This window comes from Portunus trituberculatus, chromosome 14 (assembly GCF_017591435.1).
Source record: "Portunus trituberculatus isolate SZX2019 chromosome 14, ASM1759143v1, whole genome shotgun sequence".
Taxonomy (NCBI): domain Eukaryota; kingdom Metazoa; phylum Arthropoda; class Malacostraca; order Decapoda; family Portunidae; genus Portunus; species Portunus trituberculatus.
The window spans coordinates 3,883,181-3,906,572 of NC_059268.1; the positions used below are offsets into that span (position 1 = coordinate 3,883,181).

Here is a 23,392-nt window from a genome sequence, read left to right on the forward strand (position 1 = left end):
GATCTTCCTTAGTAAGAACCATTATACCACCACCTCCTTTATTTTTTCTATCATTTCTCCATACTTTGTAGTGTTTTACAACAAACCAGTCTAGCTTTATTTCGGGCCTTAGCTTTGTTTGCACTACACACATTATGTCCGGTTCGTTATTTCTTAGGTAATCCATACATTCTAGCCTCCTAGACAGAAATCCATCTGTGTTCGTGTAAGTCACTTTTATTCCATTCCTAGTCTCATTCTTCCATGTAATGTGGCAGTACTATTATGAGAGGTCAGATAGCAACTGCAAACTGTATGTGAATGTCATGTTTTCTAAATACCAAGTAGTAAGGATATCTAATATCACAGACAGATGGACATTTTATAGTATTAACAAACAATGAATTTAGATATAAAGATCCTGAAAAAATCCTGATTCCTGACAAAAAATATCTAATGATCCATATGCATATATTTTTTTCATATTTTAATAAGACAAGTTATTACTAGCAAATAGGCAAAAAAAAAAAAAAAAAAAAAAAAAAAAAAAGTTTACCTCAGTGCACTTGGAGCATGTAAGTCTGTCAGCACAGGTGGCCTCACAGGGCTTGTGTGGGTGGAGAGCATTTCGTGTACCACTATTTATTGAAGAATGGTGGTCTTGCTGGTCAATGGGAGGAGTACTTAGAATGTTTTCTCCAGATATTTCCAGGTGCTCTGATGAGGTTGTCCTATTGCGGGCCACCACACACATTTGTTTTTGCCAATCACAGTGCTGGTGGGCACGGCACAGCTTACAGGTCTTAAGAGACTTACAGTGGGATCTGAGACTGTCCTCTTCACAACCATCCACACTGCCCACTCCCTGTTTCAAAGCAATTGAAGATATATTAACTGAGTAATCTAGTCTACTGTGAGCAAACATTTACAATATTAAGAAAATAATTTGATAAAGTGATTCAATTTATTCCATTATATTTTTTTTTCTTTTCTGCTACACTAAAGTTATCAATTTAACTTATGAAAAAGTAGATGAGAATACATGAAGCATGGTGAGCAACATCTTTCAAAATCTTGAAGCTATTTTGAAATAAAAAAAAAAATACTATGCTTCTTAGTGAGGTATGCAACAGATATATAGAAATGGAATGCAGTAAACAATAATGCTATGAATATGAGCCTCATCAAAGAAGGATGATGAACTCAAGATGGGATATATAGATTGATTGACAAGAAAATTATAGTAAGAATGAAAAACAAAGAGAATAAATAATACATTGAATACAGTTTGAATGGGCAAGTTATATCATACTTAGTGTTTTGAGCATTACATTCATAATCTTTAAGACTGAAACTGAAAGATGAAATGCAAGAGTAAAACCATCAAAAAGATGGTTAAACACAAATGTTTGATAAGTACTTAGGGGATAAAATGACAGGATGATATGAGAGGTTTTGATCATGCAACAAGGGAGTGACATAACTGGGAAAGATGAAGATTTCAGCTATGACCAACTCCTTTAGGAAAGATATATATATATATATATATATATATATATATATATATATATATATATATATATATATATATATATATATATATATATATATATATATATATAAAGGATAAGATCACACTATGAAAACATGCAGTTTCTGTGAGAAGCAAACCCATATCTTTACAATTTCAGTATTATGCACAAAGCACAAGTTTCACTGTATGTTTAATCCAACATGTCTGACATCATTCATATGGCAATGACCACACAATTACTGCAATCTCTGGGAGGCAAGTATAGAATGTATATGTACATATGTACTGTCAGCTCTCTACTTGATGTAGCAATTTCCCTACCTATTTTTCTAACAAAAGTGACATCTGCCATCCTTTTTTCATGACAATTCTACAGTTGCCACATTCATTCCATTGTAGTATTCACTCTAACTAGGACACGGACGGATAAGTAAACCAGGGTTGTTTCATAGTCTGCTGTTTATTATAATACACAGTGGGTAGTGGCAATGACACAAGCAAACGTAAAGGCAAGTGTGAGTCGTGGGCAAGCTCACTGCTGGCTGAGTCACTGACTCACATAGTCCCTAGGATTCAGGCAGCAACCTCACCTAGATAAGCTGGCATCAGGTGGAACTCAACATCTGCATCAGATTAGTGGAGTGACTGCTAATCTCACCTGGGGAGGTCACTACACCATTCTCTGGTAAATTCTGGAAGTCCCTGCCTGCTTCTGCATTTCCACATTTCTATGACTTGAACTCATTTAAGAGGTAGGTTCCAAGACATTTATCCTATACTTTTGGCTAACTCTTTGGATCCTGTTTGAGGGCCAGCATCTCAATGGGTCTCTTTTGTTTTAATGTTAATTTTTGTTGCTCTTGTTCGGTTCTCCTCCTATGTGCACATGTGCATGCAAACATGCACATGCACATACACACTCATATATATATATATATATATATATATATATATATATATATATATATATATATATATATATATATATATATATATATATATATATATATATATATATATATATATATATATATATATATATATATATATATATATATATATATATTACGTACACGCCACGGCTGCGGTTACCGCTACAGCTCACTAGTGTTATTCTGGCAAAATCGCCAACTTTATGTTAGGGTCAGTACAGTGGGGATTATAAAACACTCCACAGAGTCCCCACTACTATAACTCACAGCTGGGCCACCAAAAATTGCGACACAGGCGAGCGATGGTCTTCCGGATGCCCAGGTGTCCAGCCATGGGCCCCTCATGTGCCAACAGCACAAGTACCTCACGCAGCTTATGCGGCACAACTACTTGCAGTAGTTCACCACCGTCAATCTCCTGCCATCTACGACACAACACCCTTTGATGCAAGACAAACTCCTCCCTGCCCTTCAACTCCTCACTTCCTTCACCCACTCGAGCAAAGAAGGAGGCCAACGCCAGGTCCTCCTGCTGCCTACGAATGAGCTCTGCAGGCTCTAGCTGAGTAAGAGAAAGGGGGACTATAGGGTCATGGGGTTGAGGCAACGCTGCAACCCTATGTCCCACATGGCCTCGAGGACAGAGAGCTGGCCCAGGCTGCTCCGCTCCTGCCATGTGCTCTGGTGAGTTCTCAGAAGGATCATCACCACCAGTCAGGCAGTCACCAGGCAAGGGAACAGCTTGATCTCTGCCTCCACGATGCTCCCCAGGGGGGGAAACTTCCAACAAACTGCCTGACTCATCATACTGGGGCCTGTGCTGAACATCAGAGCCCTCAGCCTCCACACCAGGAAGCAACTCAGCCCGAGTGCTCCCTCCGGAGTGCTCTGCAGAGTGAGGATAACCATCAAACAACTCAGCTACACCCATCACTTCGTCCTCACTCTCAGCAACAACTCCCAAAGCTGAGTCTGGTGCATTAACGAGTGACTCCACGCCGTCACCGTCAGCCTCCACACCAGAACTCAATGATGAGCCCAACACTGGCTCCACCACATCAGCACTGCTACTCCCATCTGGAGTTAATCCCACCTGGCTGCTAGCAGCCTCCTGGGTAGTAACAGGCTCTCTCTCAGCCCGGCAGGCCTGAGAGCGGGTAATAACGTTCACAGAGTCTTGCACCACTGGTCCAGACTCTTCAGCAACCTCATCCTCATCAGAGGTTGGGATCCATACACGACCACCAGCCAAATCATTCCCAAGCAGGAAGTCCACTCCTGCGACTGGCAGTTCGTCTGCCACTGCTACCTGAGCCGTAGCAGTGACAAGAGGACATGACAGCGTCACCTCAGCTGTCACGAACTCCTCCATAGTGTTAAGTCCACGACACAACACTGCCTTGCTAGATGTCACCTTCTTCCCAGTGACATTTCGGCACACTGACTGCTGTGCTCCCATATCACGCAGTACTGTGACGGGATACTTTGTGCCATCAATCTCGACAGTGCCTCCACACAGGAAAGGGCGGCACCAGTCAAGCTCACTATCCTTAGGTGTGGGCGTGGCAACAGGGGTAGGGACGGGTGGGCCAACCTGCTTTCCCTCCTCCAAACACAACTCAGGCACATGCCGTGCCTTCTCACTTCTAAAGCCTGAAGGAGCAGTCAACTCATCACCACAAACTTGGTCAGGCCACACCAACAAGGCAACTGGTTTCTTCGAGGACTTGGGAGTTTCAGCTGTTACTAACTTTGGGCAATTGAATTTAAAATGCCCTTTTCCTCGGCAGTGATAGCACATAGGTTGGTAATCATACTTGGGCGTTCTAGGGGCCGCCTTCCCCGCCGTCCCATCCTTCGCAGAAGAAGGATGGGTGGGGGCCTGGGGCTTTCCAAAACCCATCTTACTGCCGAATCCAGTATATCGCCTAAAGTGGCCTGGAGAGCCCAAGGAAAAACTGCCACCACACCCTGGGCCTCCCTTAGGACCACCTTCCTTACGACTCCAACTCCCAGGCTGCTGCACAGGACGGTGAGCCAACACATAATCATCAGCCCATGTAGCAGCCTCCTTCAAAGTCCTAAACCTCTTCTCCCTCAACAGAGGTACCAGCTCCTTATCAGTAATATCAATGAACTGCTCCATAACTACTAACTCCTTCAAAGCCTCGAGAGTCAAAACACCCTCGTTTGCAACCCACCTCTCAAACACTTGCTCCAGTGAACGAGCACACTCGAGGTAGGAGTCACTTACTCGCTTTCTCTTTCCTCTGAATTGCAAGCGATAGGCTTCTGGTCGCAGCTCATATGCTCGCAAGATGTCAGCCTTAAACTCCTCATAATCATCCAGATCATCAGCTGACATTTTATCATAAACTTCCAAGGCTTTTCCCTTGAGTTTATTCGCAACCAAGCCTACCCATCTCTCTCGAGACCAAGTAAACTCCTTGGCTTTCCTCTCGAAGCGAACAAACCATTCAGCTACTTTAGCCTCATCAAATTCAGGGACTAGCTGGAGACTTTGAACTAAAGTACGCTCTACACTCTGTTCTCCTCCTCCTCCTACACTACCAACAACTCCAGGCGTACTTACTGCATGGCGAGTTCTCTCCCACTCCAACTCTCTATCTTTATCTGCCCTTTCTCTCTCCATCTCTCTAGCCTCCTTCTCTGCTGCTAGTCTGTTTAACTCTCATCTCTCTTCCACCTCTCTAGCCTCCTGCTCTGCTGCTAGTCTCTGAAGTTCTCGTCTTTCTTCCGCTTCTCTAGCCCTCTCCTCAGCAGCTAGTCTTTTTAACTCTCGCCTCTCTTCTGCTTCTATCTCCATTTTCCTCATTTCCAGCTTCAATTGCAGTTCCTCCAGTCTGGCAGCTGACTGGACACTATCAGCAATACTGCTGGCTGGACTAGATCATCGGGAGCCTCCCCTGCTTCCGATACTTCTGCCAGGGCTAATATATCCCACATCACCTTCACTGGGACCGCCACATCCGTTATCATGAGACATACGTGCATCTCCACTGACCCCACGCACGGCCAACGATTCATCATACCCACATGGTGAGTCACTGTTAGCATCTCGCCGGCTCACACTCGCACCCTCACCTTCCACTGGTGAGGTGAAAAGGCCAGTAACTCTCTCCATGGTGCTCACAAGGACTCGTTTTCACAAACAATAAAATAACATAAGTAATAATACCCCACACAATACACTACACCACTATAAAAGCACTTGGTTTATCCTGGCGAGGTCGCCACTTTATGTTACTGCTACAGCTCACTAGTGTTATTCTGGCAAAATCGCCAACTTTATGTTACGGTCAGTACAGTGGGGATTATAAAACACTCCACAGAGTCCCCACTACTATAACTCACAGCCGCCGTAACCCTAAGGTTCTTTCAAGGTCGCCAACAGTGTATAATTTCCCCCACTGTAAGGGAATCTCCTTAGCAACTCCTTCTCCTCCTGTACCCAACCAAGTAGAATTTATAAATGGTAGAGGTTATGTGTAACAGGGCGAGGCCTTAATACCCCCTAGAGAAACCGCCCACAAGGACAATTCCACCCACTTCTCTATGAAGTATTAATGCCTCTCCGCACGCCTTGTCCACAGACAGTGATACTCACAAACTGGGACAAAACGCGCAGTGTATATATTACTATACTATCTTACTACGACAAGTGCTTCCTAACACCTGTCAGACTGACACCATTAGCCTACACTACTACAATATATGATGTGTACAGCACATCCAGTGGTGTACACACAAACCCAGATACCACCTACAGGTGACAACCGCTATACACGGAGTCCAGATACTCGTCACAGACAAGTCTGGTGGACGACAACTACGCACCACTGGCCGACATGAAGCCTCTCAGCATTCAATAATGTGCGTGGCTACAACCACTACAATACAGTATACTACTGAAACTATACAAAAGATGGTGGGGGCACACAACCGCCCACCAAACCCCACTGGTGACTACAACCACCAACAGCAAAATACAGGACGAAACAATAACACGTCCCTCCGCGTCGCCACACTCGAGTGGACGAACGCCAGTCAGGAAATGTAGACCCAACCGGCCACACTCCTTAGAACAACAAGCCCGTTGTCCTACACAGCCACGGTCTACCCAGTAGCAAGCCAGCTACTCAAGGGAGGGCACAACTCCCAGACCAATGACCAGCGAGTACTTCAAAACCCCAGCCAACACGCGTCTCTCTCACTGTGCCAGACCAACAAGAGTGGTGTCTATCTCCGCTGAAGGCTAACTCGGTACTGTAAACAGTATACTATTGATACTACACAACAGATGGTGGGAGCACACAGCCGCCCACCAAACCACACTGGTGACCACGGCCACCAACAAACAAACAGGACGAGACAAAGTGTGTCTCTCCTCTGCGCCGCCACACCACGAGTGGACAAATGCACGAGAAATGCAGCCAAACTTACTAAACCTCTCCTAGAGCAACAAACCCGTTGCTCTAGCAGTCAAGGTCTACCCAGTAGCAAGCCAGCTACTCAACAGGAGGGCACAACTCCCAGACCGATGACTTATGAGTACTGCTAATGCACAGTCCAGCCACACGTGTCTCTTCCTGTGCTGAGATCGTACGTGTTAACTCCGCTGAAGACTGGCCGGTACTGATGCGAAGCTCGCAAGCACACAAAATGGTGGAGAGAGGGAGGCGGGTTGTCTGCTCAGCAGAACAGCCCGAGGGACCCGCGCTGGGTGGCCATAGGCTATGCATATAATGAAATAATAAATTAAAGGGGATTAAGACGGTGCCCATCACAATATATATATCTATATATATATATATATATATATATATATATATATATATATATATATATATATATATATATATATACAGTAAAGTCCCGGGTTACGTCGGTCTCGAGTTACGTCAAACTCGTAGTTACGTCAGTCCACTATAAGGCAATTTAAGATTAAAAAAATTGAAAATTTATAAATCGTAAAGGGTGGGATTTATTGTTATTGTTGGTGGTTACCCGTCACACCGCCCGCCTCACGCTTGAATACAATAACACCCTACCTCAGTTCCACCACACCGTTGCCTCTGGCAAGAGTGTTATCCTACTTCTGCGTTTACTGATTCAAGTTCTTAGTATCTTGCTCAATGGCACCAAAGAGAAAACTCCTTAGTGACAGCAGTGATGCTAATAAAAGGAAAACCATTACGCTACAAGAAAAAGAGGACGTAATTAAAGACATGAGAAGAGAGGCAGCAGCTGTGTGTGAGGGAATGAAGAAGAAAATGGGAAGCCCGTTACCATGACAACGGGGAGGTTGATGACCTTGAGGGTTCGTGCACCCATCACAACAATAACAACTCCGGAGCCTCGCCTGGGCCACACGACACTTGCAGCTCACTTACACCGTCTGCGCCTGTCTGTTGATCCCTATTGCCCTTTCCTATTGCATTTCCTGCCCTGCTGCCCACGCTTCTACTCCCACCGCACTGCACTACACTCCCAGCTGTCTGCCCTGGGCGTCACAACATTCGACCTGCCCACCCTCCTGGTGGCCTCAGGGCCACCCCTCTCGGCAACCTGATTCCTGAACCTAATGATAGATAATATGATGGTCCAAAGAGTAAAGGAAAGCACAAGATTCAGGGAAAACGATGAGCCGGCGAGATTGGAGCTAGTTTTTACAAGGGATATACAAATGAACGATGATATAAAAAATAAGTGCCCATTGGGAAAGAGTGACCATGTAATATTATAAATAGATATAAAAGAGGGAAAGGAAGATAGAGATGAATTATACAAAGGAGACCGATTAAATTACAGAAAGGCTGATACTGAGAACCTCAAGAGCTATTTTAAAAACATAAACTGGGAGATGGAAAACTCAGAGATGGTGCAAAAGAAGTATAACTTAGTTTTGGAAATATAGAAAGCAGGAGTCAGGGAATATGTCCCAAAATATAGACCTAAAGAAGAAGGAAAGAAAGATTGGTTTAATGCAAGGTGTCCTAGGGCAAAAGATAAAAGAGATGGAGCATGGAAAAGGTGCAGAAGAAACAGAAATTCAGAAAATATGGAAAACTTCAAAACACCAAGAAATGAATATGCTAAAGTGGGAAAGGAAGAAGAAAGGAACTATGAAAAGGACATTGTTGAAAAATGTAAGGAACAACCGAAATTGAGGCGTATAAAATACAAGGGGCTCAAGCGCCACATTTTGAGAAATGCACTTTTGTACAGTATTGTCTTCCTCAAACCCTCCTCTATCCAGGGGAAGAATGTTTGAGCCCGGTAGCTGCTTGCAAAGTGGTTGAAAATCCCATAATATGAAGGGTGGTACTCCCTGTATCAGCCCTCAGGCTGAAGGGTACACACGAGAGACCAGAGAGAGGGCTAAAGCGCCACTTCCTCCCACACCCACCTCAGCAACCAATGGGCAGCGCACTGTCAGTTACGGGACTGTGACGTAGCCGTCCGCCAGCCAGTGAGCGCGTGGCATTGGCATGATGTCACGGCATGTTGGCCACTCTTCCTCACACCCTCATTTCACAGAATATTAATTTGTGTTCCCTGCTACTTTTTTTTTTTGCAATACTTGAATGTGTACAACATACACACATACATACACGTTATACACATACATACGCACACTTATTCACACATACACATTCATACACACACATAGACAGAACTTAGAAGAGGAAGTAGAAGAAATCCATAGAATGGGACCATATCAAGAAGGAACAGTGAGACCAATTAAGATATTACTAAAATCACAAGCAGCAGCAGAAGAAGTACTATATAGAAAAACGAAACTCAGAGAAACAAAAGGTTGCAAAGATATATATATAAAGAAAAATAGAAACGAGGAGGAAAGGAAGAGACACAATGAACTGGTGGCAGAAGCAAGAGAAAAAAATAATGAAAGGTCAGAGGAGGAGAAGAAGGCATTTTTTTGGAGAATTATAGGAGACAGGATAAGGAAATGGTATATAAAAGAGAAAGAAGAGAAAAGAATGGAGCAAGTTTAACTAAAAATGATAAGAACAAGAGATTAAAAATGATGTATACAAACATAGATGGGATTTTATCTAGTAAATTAGAATTAAGAGATTACATAAAGAAAGAAGAACCAGATATTGTATGCCTGGTGGAAATAAAGTTAAATGAGGCAATAAAAATAGACATAGATAAAAGGTATAATATATGGAGGAGAGACAGAGTGGGTAAAGGAGGAGGAGGAGTCATGATGATGTTAAGGAAGGAGATAGTGGTAAATCAAGTGGAGTTTGGGAAGGAAAATCAGAAATACTGTATGTTAAGATGCATATTAACAAAAGGAGTTAACAATCATTGGAACATATGTGCCACCAAAACAAACTCATGGACTAACCAAGAATATAGAGACATGATAGATGACACAATAAGGAGTCTTACAAGAATCATTAAGGAAAGGAGAAAAGTGATATTGGTAGGAGATTTCAACTGTAAGGAGGTAGACTGGGAAAATTATGAAAGTGGTATGGGGAAGATGCCTGGGAGATAGATTCCTGAACCTAATGATAGATAATTTGATGGTCCAAAGAGTAAAGGAAAACACAAGATTCAGAGGAAACGATGAGCCGGCAAGATTAGACCTAGTTTTTACAAGGGATATACCAATTAACGATGATATAAGATACAAGTGCCCATTGGGAAAGAGTGACCATGTAATATTAGAGATGGATATAGAAGAAGGAAAGGAAGATAGAGATGAATCATACAAAGGAGACCGATTAAATTACAGAAAGGCTGATATTGAGAATCTCAAGAACTATTTTAAAACGTAAACTGGGAGGAGATGGAAAACTCATTAATGGTTCAAGAGAAATATAACTTATTTTTGGAAATATACAAAACTGGGGTCAGGAATATGTTCCGAAATATAGACCTAAAGAAGAAGGAAATAAAGATTGGTTTAATGCAAGATGTGCTAGGGCAAAGGAGAAACGAGATGGAGCATGGAAAAGGTGGAGAAGAAACAGAAATCCAGAAAATAAGGAAAACTTCAAAACAGCAAGAAATGAATATGCTAAGGTGAGAAAGGAAGAAGAAAAGAACTATGAAAAGGACATTGTCGAAAAATGTAAGGAACAACCAAAATTGTTCTACAGATTCATAAATGGAAAAATAAGACAAAAAGAAACAATAGAAAGGTTAAAAGGAGAAAACGGAATGGTGGAAGACCCAAAAGTATGGCAGAACTGTTAAATAGTAAATTTCATGAGGTCTTTACTAAGGAATCCAAATTTGAAAGACCACAGGGTAATAGAGACTGTCTATATGAAAGAGATTAAAGTAACCAAGTTTGAAATAAAAAGTTGATGACGGAATTGGATGAGGAAAAGGCAATGGGACGGATGAAGTCTCAGGCAGAATACTGAAAAATGTAGGGAAGAACTAGCAAGTCCAATATACAACATCATAAAATGCTCAATAGAAAATGGAACAGTGCCAGTGGAGTGGAAAAGAGCTGAGGTGGTTCCCATATATAAGAGCGGAAGGAAGGAAGAACCTTTAAATTACAGGCGGTATCACTAACTAGTGTAATATGCAATATGTGTGAAAAAGTAATAAAGAAGCAATGGATCGAGTTTCTTGAAGACAACAAAATATTATCAAATAGCCAATTTGGTTTTAGAAAAGATCGGTCATGTGACAAATTTATTGAGTTTCTACTCTAGAATAGTTGATAAAGTACAAGAGAGAGAGGGATGGGTTGACTGTATTTATTTAGATCTAAAAAAGGCTTCTGATAAAGTGCCACATGAAAGATTACTATGGAAGTTAGAGGAGAAGGGTGGCTTAAAAGGAAACACATTGAGATGGATGAAGAATTACTTAAGGGGGAGAGAAATAAGGACGATAGTTAAAGATATGAAGTCCAAGTGGAGAACAGTAGACAGCGGAGTGCCACAGGGGTCAGTATTGGCACCAATACTTTTTCTCATATATATAAATGACATGCCAGAGGGAGTGAACAACTACATAAATCTGTTTGCGGACGATGCGAAACTGTGCAGAGTCATTAAACAAAAAGAGGATTGTGAAATACTACAGGAAGACTTAAACAAGATCTGGAAATGGAGCAAAAAATGGGAGATGGAATTCAATGTGGACAAAAGCCATGTCATGGAAATGGGAAAAAGTGAAAGATGACCAGTGGGAATCTATAAGATGGGAGATGGAGTAGAACTAGAAAAAGTAAAAAAGGAAAAGGACTTGGGAGTGACAATGGAAGAAAATAATCAACCGGTTAGCCATATTGATAGAATTTTCAGAGAGACGTATAATTTGCTAAGGAATATTGGAGTAGCATTTCACTATATGGACAAGGAAATGATGAAGAAATTGATAAGTACTAAAATAAGACCTAGATTGGAATATGCAGGAGTTGTGTGGACTCCCATAAAAGAAACACATAAGAAAATTAGAGAGACTACAAAAAATGGCTACAAAAATGGTTCCAGAATTTAAAGGGATGGCATATGAGGAGAGACTAAAGGCAATGGATCTACCAACCTTGGAGCAGAGAAGAGAGAGGGATCTGATACAAGTTTATAAATTGATTAACAGAATGGATGAAGTGGATAATGAGAAACTGATCCTGAGAGAAGAATATGACTTTAGAAGCACAAGATCGCATAGTAAGAAACTAAGGAAGGGACGATGTCTGAGAGATGTTAAAAAATTTAGTTTCCCGCAAAGATGTGTTGAGACTTGGAACAGTTTGAGTGAGGAAGTGGTATCAGCAAAGAGTGTACATAGTTTTAAAGAAAAATTGGATAAGTGTAGATATGGAGACGGGACCACACGAGCATAAAGCCCAGGCCCTGTAAAACTACAACTAGGTAAATACAACTAGGTAAATACATAGACACACAAACACATTAATACACATACATGCATGCACATACATACACATATACATACACATACACACAATAATATTTTATGAATTTAAGAACGTTTTGAAGTGAATTGGGGCATGTTTGAGTATTAAAAACACGAATATGTACAAAAAAAAGGAGAAAAATGCAGTTAATGTGGCAACATTCAGAATGTGTAGTTGTAATGTTTATTTTTTTACATGAAATTAAAAGTCAAATGATAGACCTTTTGAATGAAACAAATTAGAGCTTTCCCTCTCATTTAAAAAAAAAATTACGACATTCTGAATATTGCCAAACTTTAACTGCGTTTTCCTCCTTTTTTTATTTTGTCACTTGAGCCCCTTGTATTCTACATGCCTCAATTGTTCTACAGATTCATAAATGGAAAAATAAGGCAAAAAAGAAACAATAGAAAGGTTAAAAGGAGAGAACGGGATGGTGGAAGACCCAAAAAGTATGGCAGAAATAGTAAATTTCAGGAGGTCTTTACTAAGGAATCCAAATTTGAAAGACCACAGGGTAATAGAGAGACTGTCCATAAGAAGACATTAAAGTAACCAAGCTTGAAATAAAAGAGTTAGTGATGGAATTATATGAGGAGAAGGCAATGGGACCGGATGAAGTCTCAGGTAGAATATTAAAAGAATGTAGAGAAGAACTAGCAAGTCCTATATACAACATCATAAAATGTTCAATAGAAAATGGAACAGTACCAGTAGAATGGAAAAGAGCTGAGGTGGTTCCCATATATAAGAGCGGAAGGAAAGAAGAAGCTTTAAATTACAGACCGGTATCACTAACTAGTGTAATATGCAAGATGTGTGAAAGAGTAATAAAGAAACAATGGATTGAGTTTCTTGAAGACAACAAATTATTATCAAATAGCCAATTTGGTTTTAGAAAAGGTCAGTCATGTGTAATAAATCTATTGAGTTTCTACTCTAGAATAGCTGATAAAGTACAAGAGAGAGAGGAATGGATTGACTGTATTTATTTAGATTTAAAAAAGGCATTTGATAAAGTGCTACATGAAAAATTACTATGGAAGTTAGAGGAGAAGAGTGGCTTAAAAAGAAGCACATTGAGATTGATGGAAAATTACTTGAGAGGAAGAGAAATAAGGACGGTAGTTAAAGATATGAAGTCCAAGTGGAGAGCAGTAGACAGCAGAGTGCCACAGGGGTCAGTATTGGTGCCAATACTTTTTCTCATATATATAAACAATGTGCCAGAGGGATTGAACATCTACATAAATCTGTTTGTGGATGATGCAAAACTGTGCAGAGTCATAACACAAAAAAAGGATTGTGAAATACTGCAGGAAGACTTAAACAAGATCTGGAAATGGAGTAAAAAATGGGAGATGGAATTTAATGTGGACAAAAGCTATGTCATGGAAATGGGAAAAAGTGAAAGACGACCAATGGGAATCTATAAGATGGGAGATGGAGTAGAACTAGAAAAAGTAAGAAAGGAAAAGGACTTGGGAGTGATGATGGAAGAAAACAATCAATCGGTAAGCCATATTTATAGAATTTTCAGAGACACATATAATTTGCTAAGGAATATTGGATTAGCATTTCACTACATGGACAAAGAAATGATGAAGAAATTGATAAGTACTAAAATAAGACCCAGATTGGAATATGCAGGAGCTGTGTGGACCCCCCATTAAAAGAAACACATAAAGAAATTGGAGAGACTACAAAAAATGGCTACAAGAATGGTTCCAGAATTTAAAGGGATGACATATGAGGAGAGACTAAAAGCTATGGATCTACCAACCCTGGAACAGAAAAGAGAAAGAGGGGATCTGATACAAGTTTATAAATTGATTAACAGAATGGATCAAGTGGATAATGAGAAACTAATCCTGAGAGAAGAATATGACACTAGAAGCACAAAATCGCATAGTAAGAAACTGAGGAAGGGAAGATGTCTGAGAGATGTTAAAAAATATAGTTTCCTGCAAAGATGTGTTGAGACTTGGAACAGTTTGAGTGAGGAAGTGGTGTCAGCAACGAGTGCGCATAGCTTTAAAGAAAAAGTTGGATAAGTGTAGATATGGAGACGGGGCCACACGAGCATAAAGCCCAGGCCCTGTAAAACTACAACTAGGTAAATACACACACATACACAGAAATAAGACTTGGTCAGAATCCCTTTTTATATACAGGACCTCAGGAAAAACGGGAAGACTCTTATTGACCTTCCTAGCATAAGTCAGTTGCTTAAGCATACTCAGAGATATTCTACTAAGATAAATGTCACTTTCTTCAGTCAACTGAAAAAAACTAAATGCATATGGAATCAAAATAATTTCTTCTTGGTGTACTATTTCTATGATATGCCATGTATCAGATGCTATGAAGAGTTTTGTGCATTACATTATTCCTTCTTGACTACCTTCCATGTTCAACAATTATAACTGGAATACTTTATGAATACATTATCAAGTTACAATTTCAGTGTCTGAATATTGTAGATGATCTTCACTCGTGGCAAAAGTAAAATCTGAATATTGTAGATAATCTTCACTGGTGGCAAAAGTAAAACCTTTTTCAAAGACGGAAAGCTGACATGATGGTGCATTCTTGTTTAGTAACTATGACTTCATTATCTCTATACCAGATTGATTTCATAAATGGATGTAGGTGAGACAGACTGCAAGCATAAAAATCCACACTCACACACACACACACACACATGCACCCACTCATGCATGCACGCACGCACATTGTAAAGAGGTGTACGTAAGAAAAAATTGAAATGAGGAAGAGAGGAGAAGATATAAGGAATTGTTGGAAGAGGCGAGAAAGAAAAATGATGAACGGTCTGAAGAGGAAAAAGAAAAGTTTTTTTGGAGAGTTATAGGAGAGAGAGTAAGAAAGTGGTATGTGGAGAGAAGGAATGCGGAGGAACCCCTAGAGGGAGCAGTGGGTGGACTGTAATGTATACTAATATAGATGGGATACTGTCAAGTAGATTGGAATTGCAAGACTATATGATGGTGGAGAAACCTGATATAGTGTGTTTGACTGAGACAAAATTACATGAAAAAACAAAGGTAAATTTGGATAATAAATATAATATATGGAGAAAGGATAGAGAGGGTAAAGGTGGAGGAGGAGTTATGATTATGATGAAGAAGGAGATAAATGTGGATAAGGTTTGGTATGGGAAGAACAACGCAGAAGTGATAAGCATACTTATCCTATTATTTATGTTATGTTATGTTATAAGGTTAAAAAGTGATGGAAAAGAATTAATAATCATGGTGACCTATGTACCTCCTAAAACAAATTCTTGGACATTAAGGGAATACGACAATATGATCAAGGATACTTTACAGAGTTTGGAAAGTGTATTAACTGGAAAAAGAAAGGTGATACTAGTAGGAGATTTTAATTATAAGGAGGTGGATTGGGAAAATCTAGTAAGTGGTGTTGGAGAGGAAGCATGGGGAGAAAGATTCCTTAATCTAATGATGGAAAATATGATGGAACAGAGGGTGAAAGAAAATACTAGATATGAAGGAGATGATGAACCGGCTAGACTGGATTTGGTGTTAATATGAGAAGTGTACGTATGTGGGGATATACAATATAAATGTCCATTGGGGAAGAGTGATCATGTGGTTATGGAAATGCAGATGGCAATAACACAGCGAAGGAAAGATGAGACATACAGGAGTGGTAGATTGAATTATAGAAAGATGGACACAGAAAGTTTGAAAAATTATTTCAGAACATTAGATTGGGAGGAGATGTTACAAATCAGAGAAGTGCAAAATGAAATATGAGATTTTTATGAAATATTATAAAGAAGGAGTTATGAAATTTGTACCAAAGTATAACCCGGGAGAGGAAGGAAAAAAGGATTGGTTTAAAGCAACTTGTGTTAAGGCTAAAGAAAAGAGAGATGTGGCTTGGAAAAGATGGAAAAAGAGCAGGAATATACTAAATAAGAAGAATTATAGAATAGCGAGAAATGAGTATGTGAGGGTAAGGAGGGAGGAAGAAAGAAAATTTGAAAAAGATATTGTAGACAAGAGTAAGGAACATCCAAATTTGTTTTACAGGTTCATAAATGGTAAACTTAAAAAGAGAGAGTCCATTGAAAGGTTAAAAGGAGAGCAAGGGATAGTAGATGACCCTAAGAATATTGCGGAATTGCTAAATAAGAGGTTTCAACAAGTATTTACTAAAGAAACAATGTTTGTAAAGCCTTAGAATGTAGAAAGAAATGTGCTCATGGATGACATTAAGATACCTAAAAAGGAGTTATATAAAATGTTGGAGGAACTTAAAGATGATAAAGTGATGGGACCAGATGAAGTTTCAGGCAAATTATTGAAGGAATGTAGAGAATTGATATATCCATTATATGATATTATAAGGTGCTCATTAGAAACCGGGGAAGTACCGGTAGAGTGGAAAAGAGTTGAAGTGGTGCCCATTTATAAGGGAGGCAGTAAGGAAGAGCCTCTTAACTATAGACCTGTGTCTTTAACAAGTGTGGTCGGTAAGATTTGTGAGAGGGTGATAAAGAAATATTGGATACGGTTCCTGGAGGATCATAAGTTATTATCGGATCATCAATTTGGCTTTAGGAAAGGGAGGTCATGTGTAACAAATCTACTGAGCTTTTATTCGAGAGTGGTTGACAAAATACAAGAGAGAGAGGGATGGATGGACTGTGTATATTTGGATTTAAAAAAAGCTTTTGACAAGATACTGCACATGAGACTGCTATGGAAATTAGAGATTTATGGAGGACTGAAGGGAAAAGTGTTAAAGTGGATGGAAAACTACTTGAGATGGAGGGAGATGAGAACAGTAATAAGGGATGCAAAGTCGGACTGGTTGGTGGTGGAAAATGGAGTCCCACAAGGTTCAATGCTGGCACCAATACTTTTCCTTGTCTATATTAATAATATGCCAGAGGGAGTAAAGAGTTATATTAATTTGTTTGCGGATGATGCGAAGTTGTGTAGGTGTGTGAAGAGTGAAGAAGATTGTGAAATTTTACAGGCAGATCTGGATAGGATTTGAGTGGAGCAAAAGGTGGGAGATGGAATTTAATCTGAGCAAAAGTCATGTAATGGAGATGGTGAAGAGTGGAAGACGGCCAAGAGGGTCATATAAGATAGGTGAAGGAGTAGTGTTGAAAAAGGTGGAAAAGGAAAAGGATTTGGGAGTGATAATACAAGACCATGGTCAGTTTGAGGCTCATATTGACAAGATGTTTGGAGAAACATATAATTTGATTAGAAATATTGGATTAGCCTTTCATTATATGGATAAAGATATGATGAAAAAATTAATTAGTACGGTAATTAGACCAAGATTGGAATATGCTGGGATGGTTTGATCCCCTTATAAAAAGAAGCATATAAGGAAGTTGGAGAGATTGCAGAGAATGGCAACAAAAATTGTTCCGGAATTGGCAGAAATGACCTATGAGGAGAGATTAAAAAAAATGAATTTCCTTACCTTGGAACAAAGAAGAGAAAGAGGAGATTTAATACAGGTTTATAAACTGTTGAACGGTCTGGATGAAGTGGATAATGAGCAAATGATGTTGAGAGAGGAAAAGTTAAATAGAACTACAAGATCGCATAGTAAAAAGATAGCCAAGGGAATATGCTTGAAGGATGTGAAGAAATATAGTTTCCCACAAAGATGTGTGGAGGTGTGGAATAGCTTGAGTGAGGAGGTGGTGTCAGCGAGGAGTGTGCATAGTTTCAAAGGAAGGCTGGATGTGTGTAGATATGGAGACGGGGCCACACGAGTATGATACCCAGGCCCTGTAAAATTACAACTAGGTGAATAGGTGAATACACACACACAAGCACCCACACACACACACAGACACACACACACAAAGAAATAAGACTTGATCAGAATCCCTTTTTATCTACAGGACCTCAGGAAAAGCAGGGAGACTCTTATTGACCTTCCTAGCATAAGTCAGTTGCTTATGCATACTCAGAGATATTCTACTAAGATAAATGTCACTTTCTTCAATCAACTTAAAAAAATATTAGATTAAGAGTAATTATTAAGAAAAGATGGTTAAACTGACCTTGTATTCCACACATTTATTGTGGGTGCAAGCACTACCACACCATTTGCAGCCATAGGTATTGGACATACACGACAAACATGACTGCTGTTTGCTGCAGAGCTCCGTAAAATTCACAGCTGGTGTTACATTTGAACAAACATCATATGCATTCTTGTCATTATTTTTGTTTGGTTCACAAAGCTTCAAAATTCTGGAAAAAATATATATATATATATATATATATGTATTTTCATGATACAAACAATTTTGTCAAAAACATCAAAGCTTATCATAAACTTCCTTTTATACGTGCTTAAAGAGATGCCATTCATATATTTTTAATGATGTAACGTTTTTACAAGTGCAGTACAATATTACATTAATGAGTAAATAATACATCAAATGTTGTACTTATAAATATCAATTTACCCATCTAACTCTGTATTGCTTTATTTTTTCTTGCAGCATCCTTCAAAGAAATACAGTAGTCTCAGCAGAATAGCCTTCATCTCTTCCTATCCAAATATTCCTTTCCTGATTTTTAAAGAAATTGGCACTACAGGCAACCCCCGCTTAACGATGGTTCACACAACGAAATTTCGATACAACGAAGGTTTCATTTTACTACCATCTGCTCATTTAACGAACACGAAACTCGCTTTAACGAAGTTTTATCCAGGTAATTTTTCCAAGTTTGAAAGCCCCGCCATATCACGCAAGCCAACAGGCTTTTGAATACACCAGCGCCTCTGGTGGACAAAACGCGCACCACTCACTCCCCCTGTTCAAAACAATAGCAGTGTCACCAGCAGCTCGCCTTCCTTCGCTCAACTTACCACCAAAACGCCCTGCAATGTCGCCTAGCATTGCTAAGAAGACCAGAAAGTCTCTTACTCTGGAAGTGAAGCTGGATATTATTCACAGACTCAAGAGAGGCCAGAAAACTAATAGCATTGCTTCCCATCATCTTGACTCCATCTACTGTCTCTACTATTTTCAAGTCAGCAGACTCTATTAAGAAGGCTGGTGTAAGCTAAAAGAACCACCTGAACTCATGACTCTGTAATTGATAAAATGGAAAGCCTTGTGGAAATGTGGTACATAAGTTTTGTATGCAGTACATTCCACAGCTTACCAGCTAGCGTATTTCCCGCTCCAGTCTCCCTCCCTTCATAAATTTAAGATCATCAACATTATAAAGTTACTTACATACATACATTAGTGTACATTATAATGACTTAGTCTTAAATTAAACTGCCTAAATGTTTAACTTCATAATTTTTACTTTCATTAAACCTTTCACTGTACTCTCGCTTTGTTTACTCTCAATGGAAGTTCAAGTCAGGGGTTAAACTTGTTATAATCGGTTCGCTTAACGAAGTTTCGGTTAATGAAAAGTTTTTAGGAACATAACCCCTTCGTTAAGCGGGGGTTGCCTGTATTCATTTGAGGCTTAAGTTGTCCAATGGAGACTGTTCATATAGATATTTTCCAATTTATCAATTAATATGCTCCTCCTTCTCCAGTTCTCTTATATTCAAATTAAACTTCCTTTTCATCTAAATTTGATTATTATTACTAAGAAAAATTTAGGTCTATGCTGTTCTATTTTTCAAGCTCCAAGATGCATCTTTTCCTCACCTTCCCTCCGACACAAGACAATAAAAACATCCGTGCATAATCAATTGTGTCTCAGTTAATTTTCATCCATCATTCTCTTTCTTTATCCACTTTTCTTTGTACCTGCATTCTAAAGAAATCTTACCATTTTTCTTAATTTAAGGTATTCTGCCAATATACTTTATATTAGAGTTTACATTCTTTTGTACTCTCCTTATCAGACCATAACTTCTTCCTCAAATCTCAAACAGTTTTGTCCATAACTATTCATGACTTATATAATATGAATGTTGTAATTCATTGCACTTTTCACTATTTCTCACCTGATCCAGACACATTTGCGTCCAGGGAAAGCATTCAGGCACTCCTCGCTGGATGTGAATTGCTTGCACCTGAGTGATAACAAATGGTCTCGTGTCAAATGTTGATTGTCAATGTCATTTTGATTTACATAAAATCAAGGCTATATCAGGCTACATCATGCAAAAATTGTGTAAATATTGCATTAACTGTTTTATGTTAAAATAGATATGAATACATGATGATCAAGCTGAATACAAAAACTTACTCTCCAGGATGGTAGCGCAAAACAGACCCCAGCATTTTTCCATTGAAGCCTCCAATTATATACATTTTGCTTTCATGGAGACTTGCTGTGTGACCATAGCGTGCCACATCTAAGTAAAGATTGGGTGGTTGGTGAAGAGTGTGCCATGAATTGCAAATTATGTCATAGGCTAAGAAGTCTGCACTGTAACATTTGGCACCGTATGAGTAGGCTATGTCATTATGCGTGTTTCCTCCAAATACCAACATCAAACCCTCAACAAGGACGGCAGAGTGCAAGAACCGAGGCACTGGGGCTGGACTCATCAGCTTCCTGTTAAATAAAATATCAATATGATAGCAAGATATGAATGACAACTGAGTTTTTAGGGTATATAAGGAAAGGAAGCTGAAAGTGAATGTGACAAGGCAAGGAGATGAGATGCAGTAGGGATGGAAGTTCATAAGAGAAAACTCATATAGATCTGAATGATGAAAAATGGATTGGAGAGTAAAGTTCCAATTTTCTATTTAATCTGAAGACACAAGATGAGATTTGTAATGATTTTAAGACCTTTAAAGGAGTTTAAAGAAAAAAATTACCTATATTAAGACAAAAATAACAATGTTTGGTTAGAAATCCAAGAGTTCAACATATGCATGGATAACAGTTGAGTACAAAAAGGGCAGATAAATGAGTAAACAAGTCTTGATAATATATAAGTAATGGGGATTTAAGATTGCTTAAAAGAATACACAAGTTCAGACTGAAGATTGGCAAAAGACTAAATAAGGGATGGAGGATTTCAAACCTATGAACTAACATAAATAAGAACTTGGCAAAAAATTGTGAGTCTCCCTCATATGAAAATATCTCTTACGTTTTTATTTATTTGTTTTTTTTTTTTTTATTATTTTTTTAGGTTCAATCAGACCCTATCATCATCATCACCTCTACCTTCCTCATCATTATCATCATTATCTAGACCAACAATGATATAAGCATTAAGAACTCACCATTTCTGCATGATTGGGTCATAGGTCATGAGGGTGGCAATGACCTGGCTGGTGGAGTCATGGGAGAGCAACCCTCCATGAACATAAACCAGAGCAGTTGTAGGGTCCCAAACAACTGTGTGGCCATACACCCCTTTCACTATTGCCCCATGAGTTTCTACAGTGCTCCAAGTACCTTCATCTGAGAAAAGAAACACAATATGTATTGCTGGTGATAATAATACTATTAAGTTTTTTGATATTAAGAATCATAGTTGTAAGACCACAAATGCCTTGACACCTCCCTCAACTTTTTCTACATTAACTTCTGCAACATTTGCAGTCTTAGATCTAATTTTCAATCTGTGGAACACAACCTCTCCTCTACTAAACCTCATCTTCTTTTCCTCACCGAAACACAGCTATCTGTGGCAACTGACAGTAGCCCCTTCTCTGTTCCCTCCTACTTTCTCTATTCTCATTTTCATTCCAAAGCTGGATGTTGCGTCTATGTACGCAACGACTTAACTTGCTCTCGTGCCCACGCTCTTGAATCTTCCGAATTTTCCACCATCTGGCTACGACTTAACAGTCACTCTCAAACTAAATTTATCTGTGCTGTTTATCTCTGCCCTAACTCTTCTGACTATAGTAAATTCTTCGACTACTTAACTTCTAAAGTGAAGCACATTCTGTCCCTCTACCCTTTTGCTGAGATTTCCATTCTTGGTGATTTCAATGTTCACCACCAGCTTTGGCTTTCATCTCCCTTCACTGACCATCCTGGTGAACTAGCCTTCAACATTGCTATCTTCCATGACCTAGAGCAACTGGTGCAACACCCTACTCGTATTCCTGACCGTCTTGGAGACACACCCAACATTCTTGATCTCTTCCTCACCTCTAACCCTTCTGCTTATGCTGTCGCCCTTTCATCTCCGTTGGGCTCCTCCGATCACAATCTCATTTCTGTATCTTGTCCTATTTCTCCAATCCCTCCGCAGGGTCCCCCAAAGCGAAGGTGCCTCTGGCGTTTTGCCTCTGCCAGTTGGGGGGGACCTGAGGAGGTATTATGCTGATTTTCCCTGGAATGATTACTGTTTCCGTGTCAGAGACCCATCTCTTTGTGCTGAACGCATAACAGAGGTGTTAGTGTCTGGCATGGAGGCGTACATTCCTCATTCTTTTTCTCAACCTAAACCTTCTAAACCTTGGTTTAACTCAGCCTGTTCTCGTGCTATACATGATAGAGAGGTTGCCTACAAAAGGTACTTGAGCCTTCCATCTTCTGAATCTCATGCACTTTATATCTCTGCCCGGAATCATGCCAAGTCTGTTCTTCAACTTGCCAAACACTCTTTCATAAATAGGAAATGTCAAAATCTTTCAAACTCAAACTCTCCTTGTGACTTCTGGCATCTAGCCAAAAACATCTCAAATAACTTCACTTCTTCATCTTTCCCTCCTTTATTTCATCCTGATGGCACCAGTGCCATCTCTTCTGTCTCTAAAGCTGAACTCTTTTCTCAAACCTTTGCTCACAACTCCACTTTGGACGATTCTGGGCTTGTCCCTCCCTCTCCTCCTCCCTCTGACTATTTCTTGTCTACAATCAAAATTCTTCGTGATGATGTTTTCCATGCCCTTGCTGGTCTAAACCCACAGAAGACTTATGGACCTGATGCGGTCCCTCCTATTGTTCTCAAAAACTGTGCTTCCGTGCTTGCACCTTGCCTGGCCAAACTCTTCCAACTTTGTCTATCGACTTGTACCTT

General features: G+C 39.7%; 1 protein-coding gene across 1 annotated transcript in view; it reads right to left on the minus strand.

Annotated features, from left to right (window-relative positions):
• Positions 1 to 23,392, minus strand: part of LOC123503531 (attractin-like protein 1) — a 93,485-nt gene that overhangs the window by 23,236 nt on the left and 46,857 nt on the right. Inside the window, exons 8-12 of the mRNA XM_045253370.1 lie at positions 21,639 to 21,819; positions 20,644 to 20,955; positions 20,399 to 20,467; positions 18,474 to 18,666; positions 536 to 844 (exon numbers count right to left, since the gene is read on the minus strand). Of these exons, the coding sequence (XP_045109305.1) occupies positions 536 to 844; positions 18,474 to 18,666; positions 20,399 to 20,467; positions 20,644 to 20,955; positions 21,639 to 21,819 (1,064 nt within the window). The remainder of the gene's footprint in view (positions 1 to 535; positions 845 to 18,473; positions 18,667 to 20,398; positions 20,468 to 20,643; positions 20,956 to 21,638; positions 21,820 to 23,392) is intronic.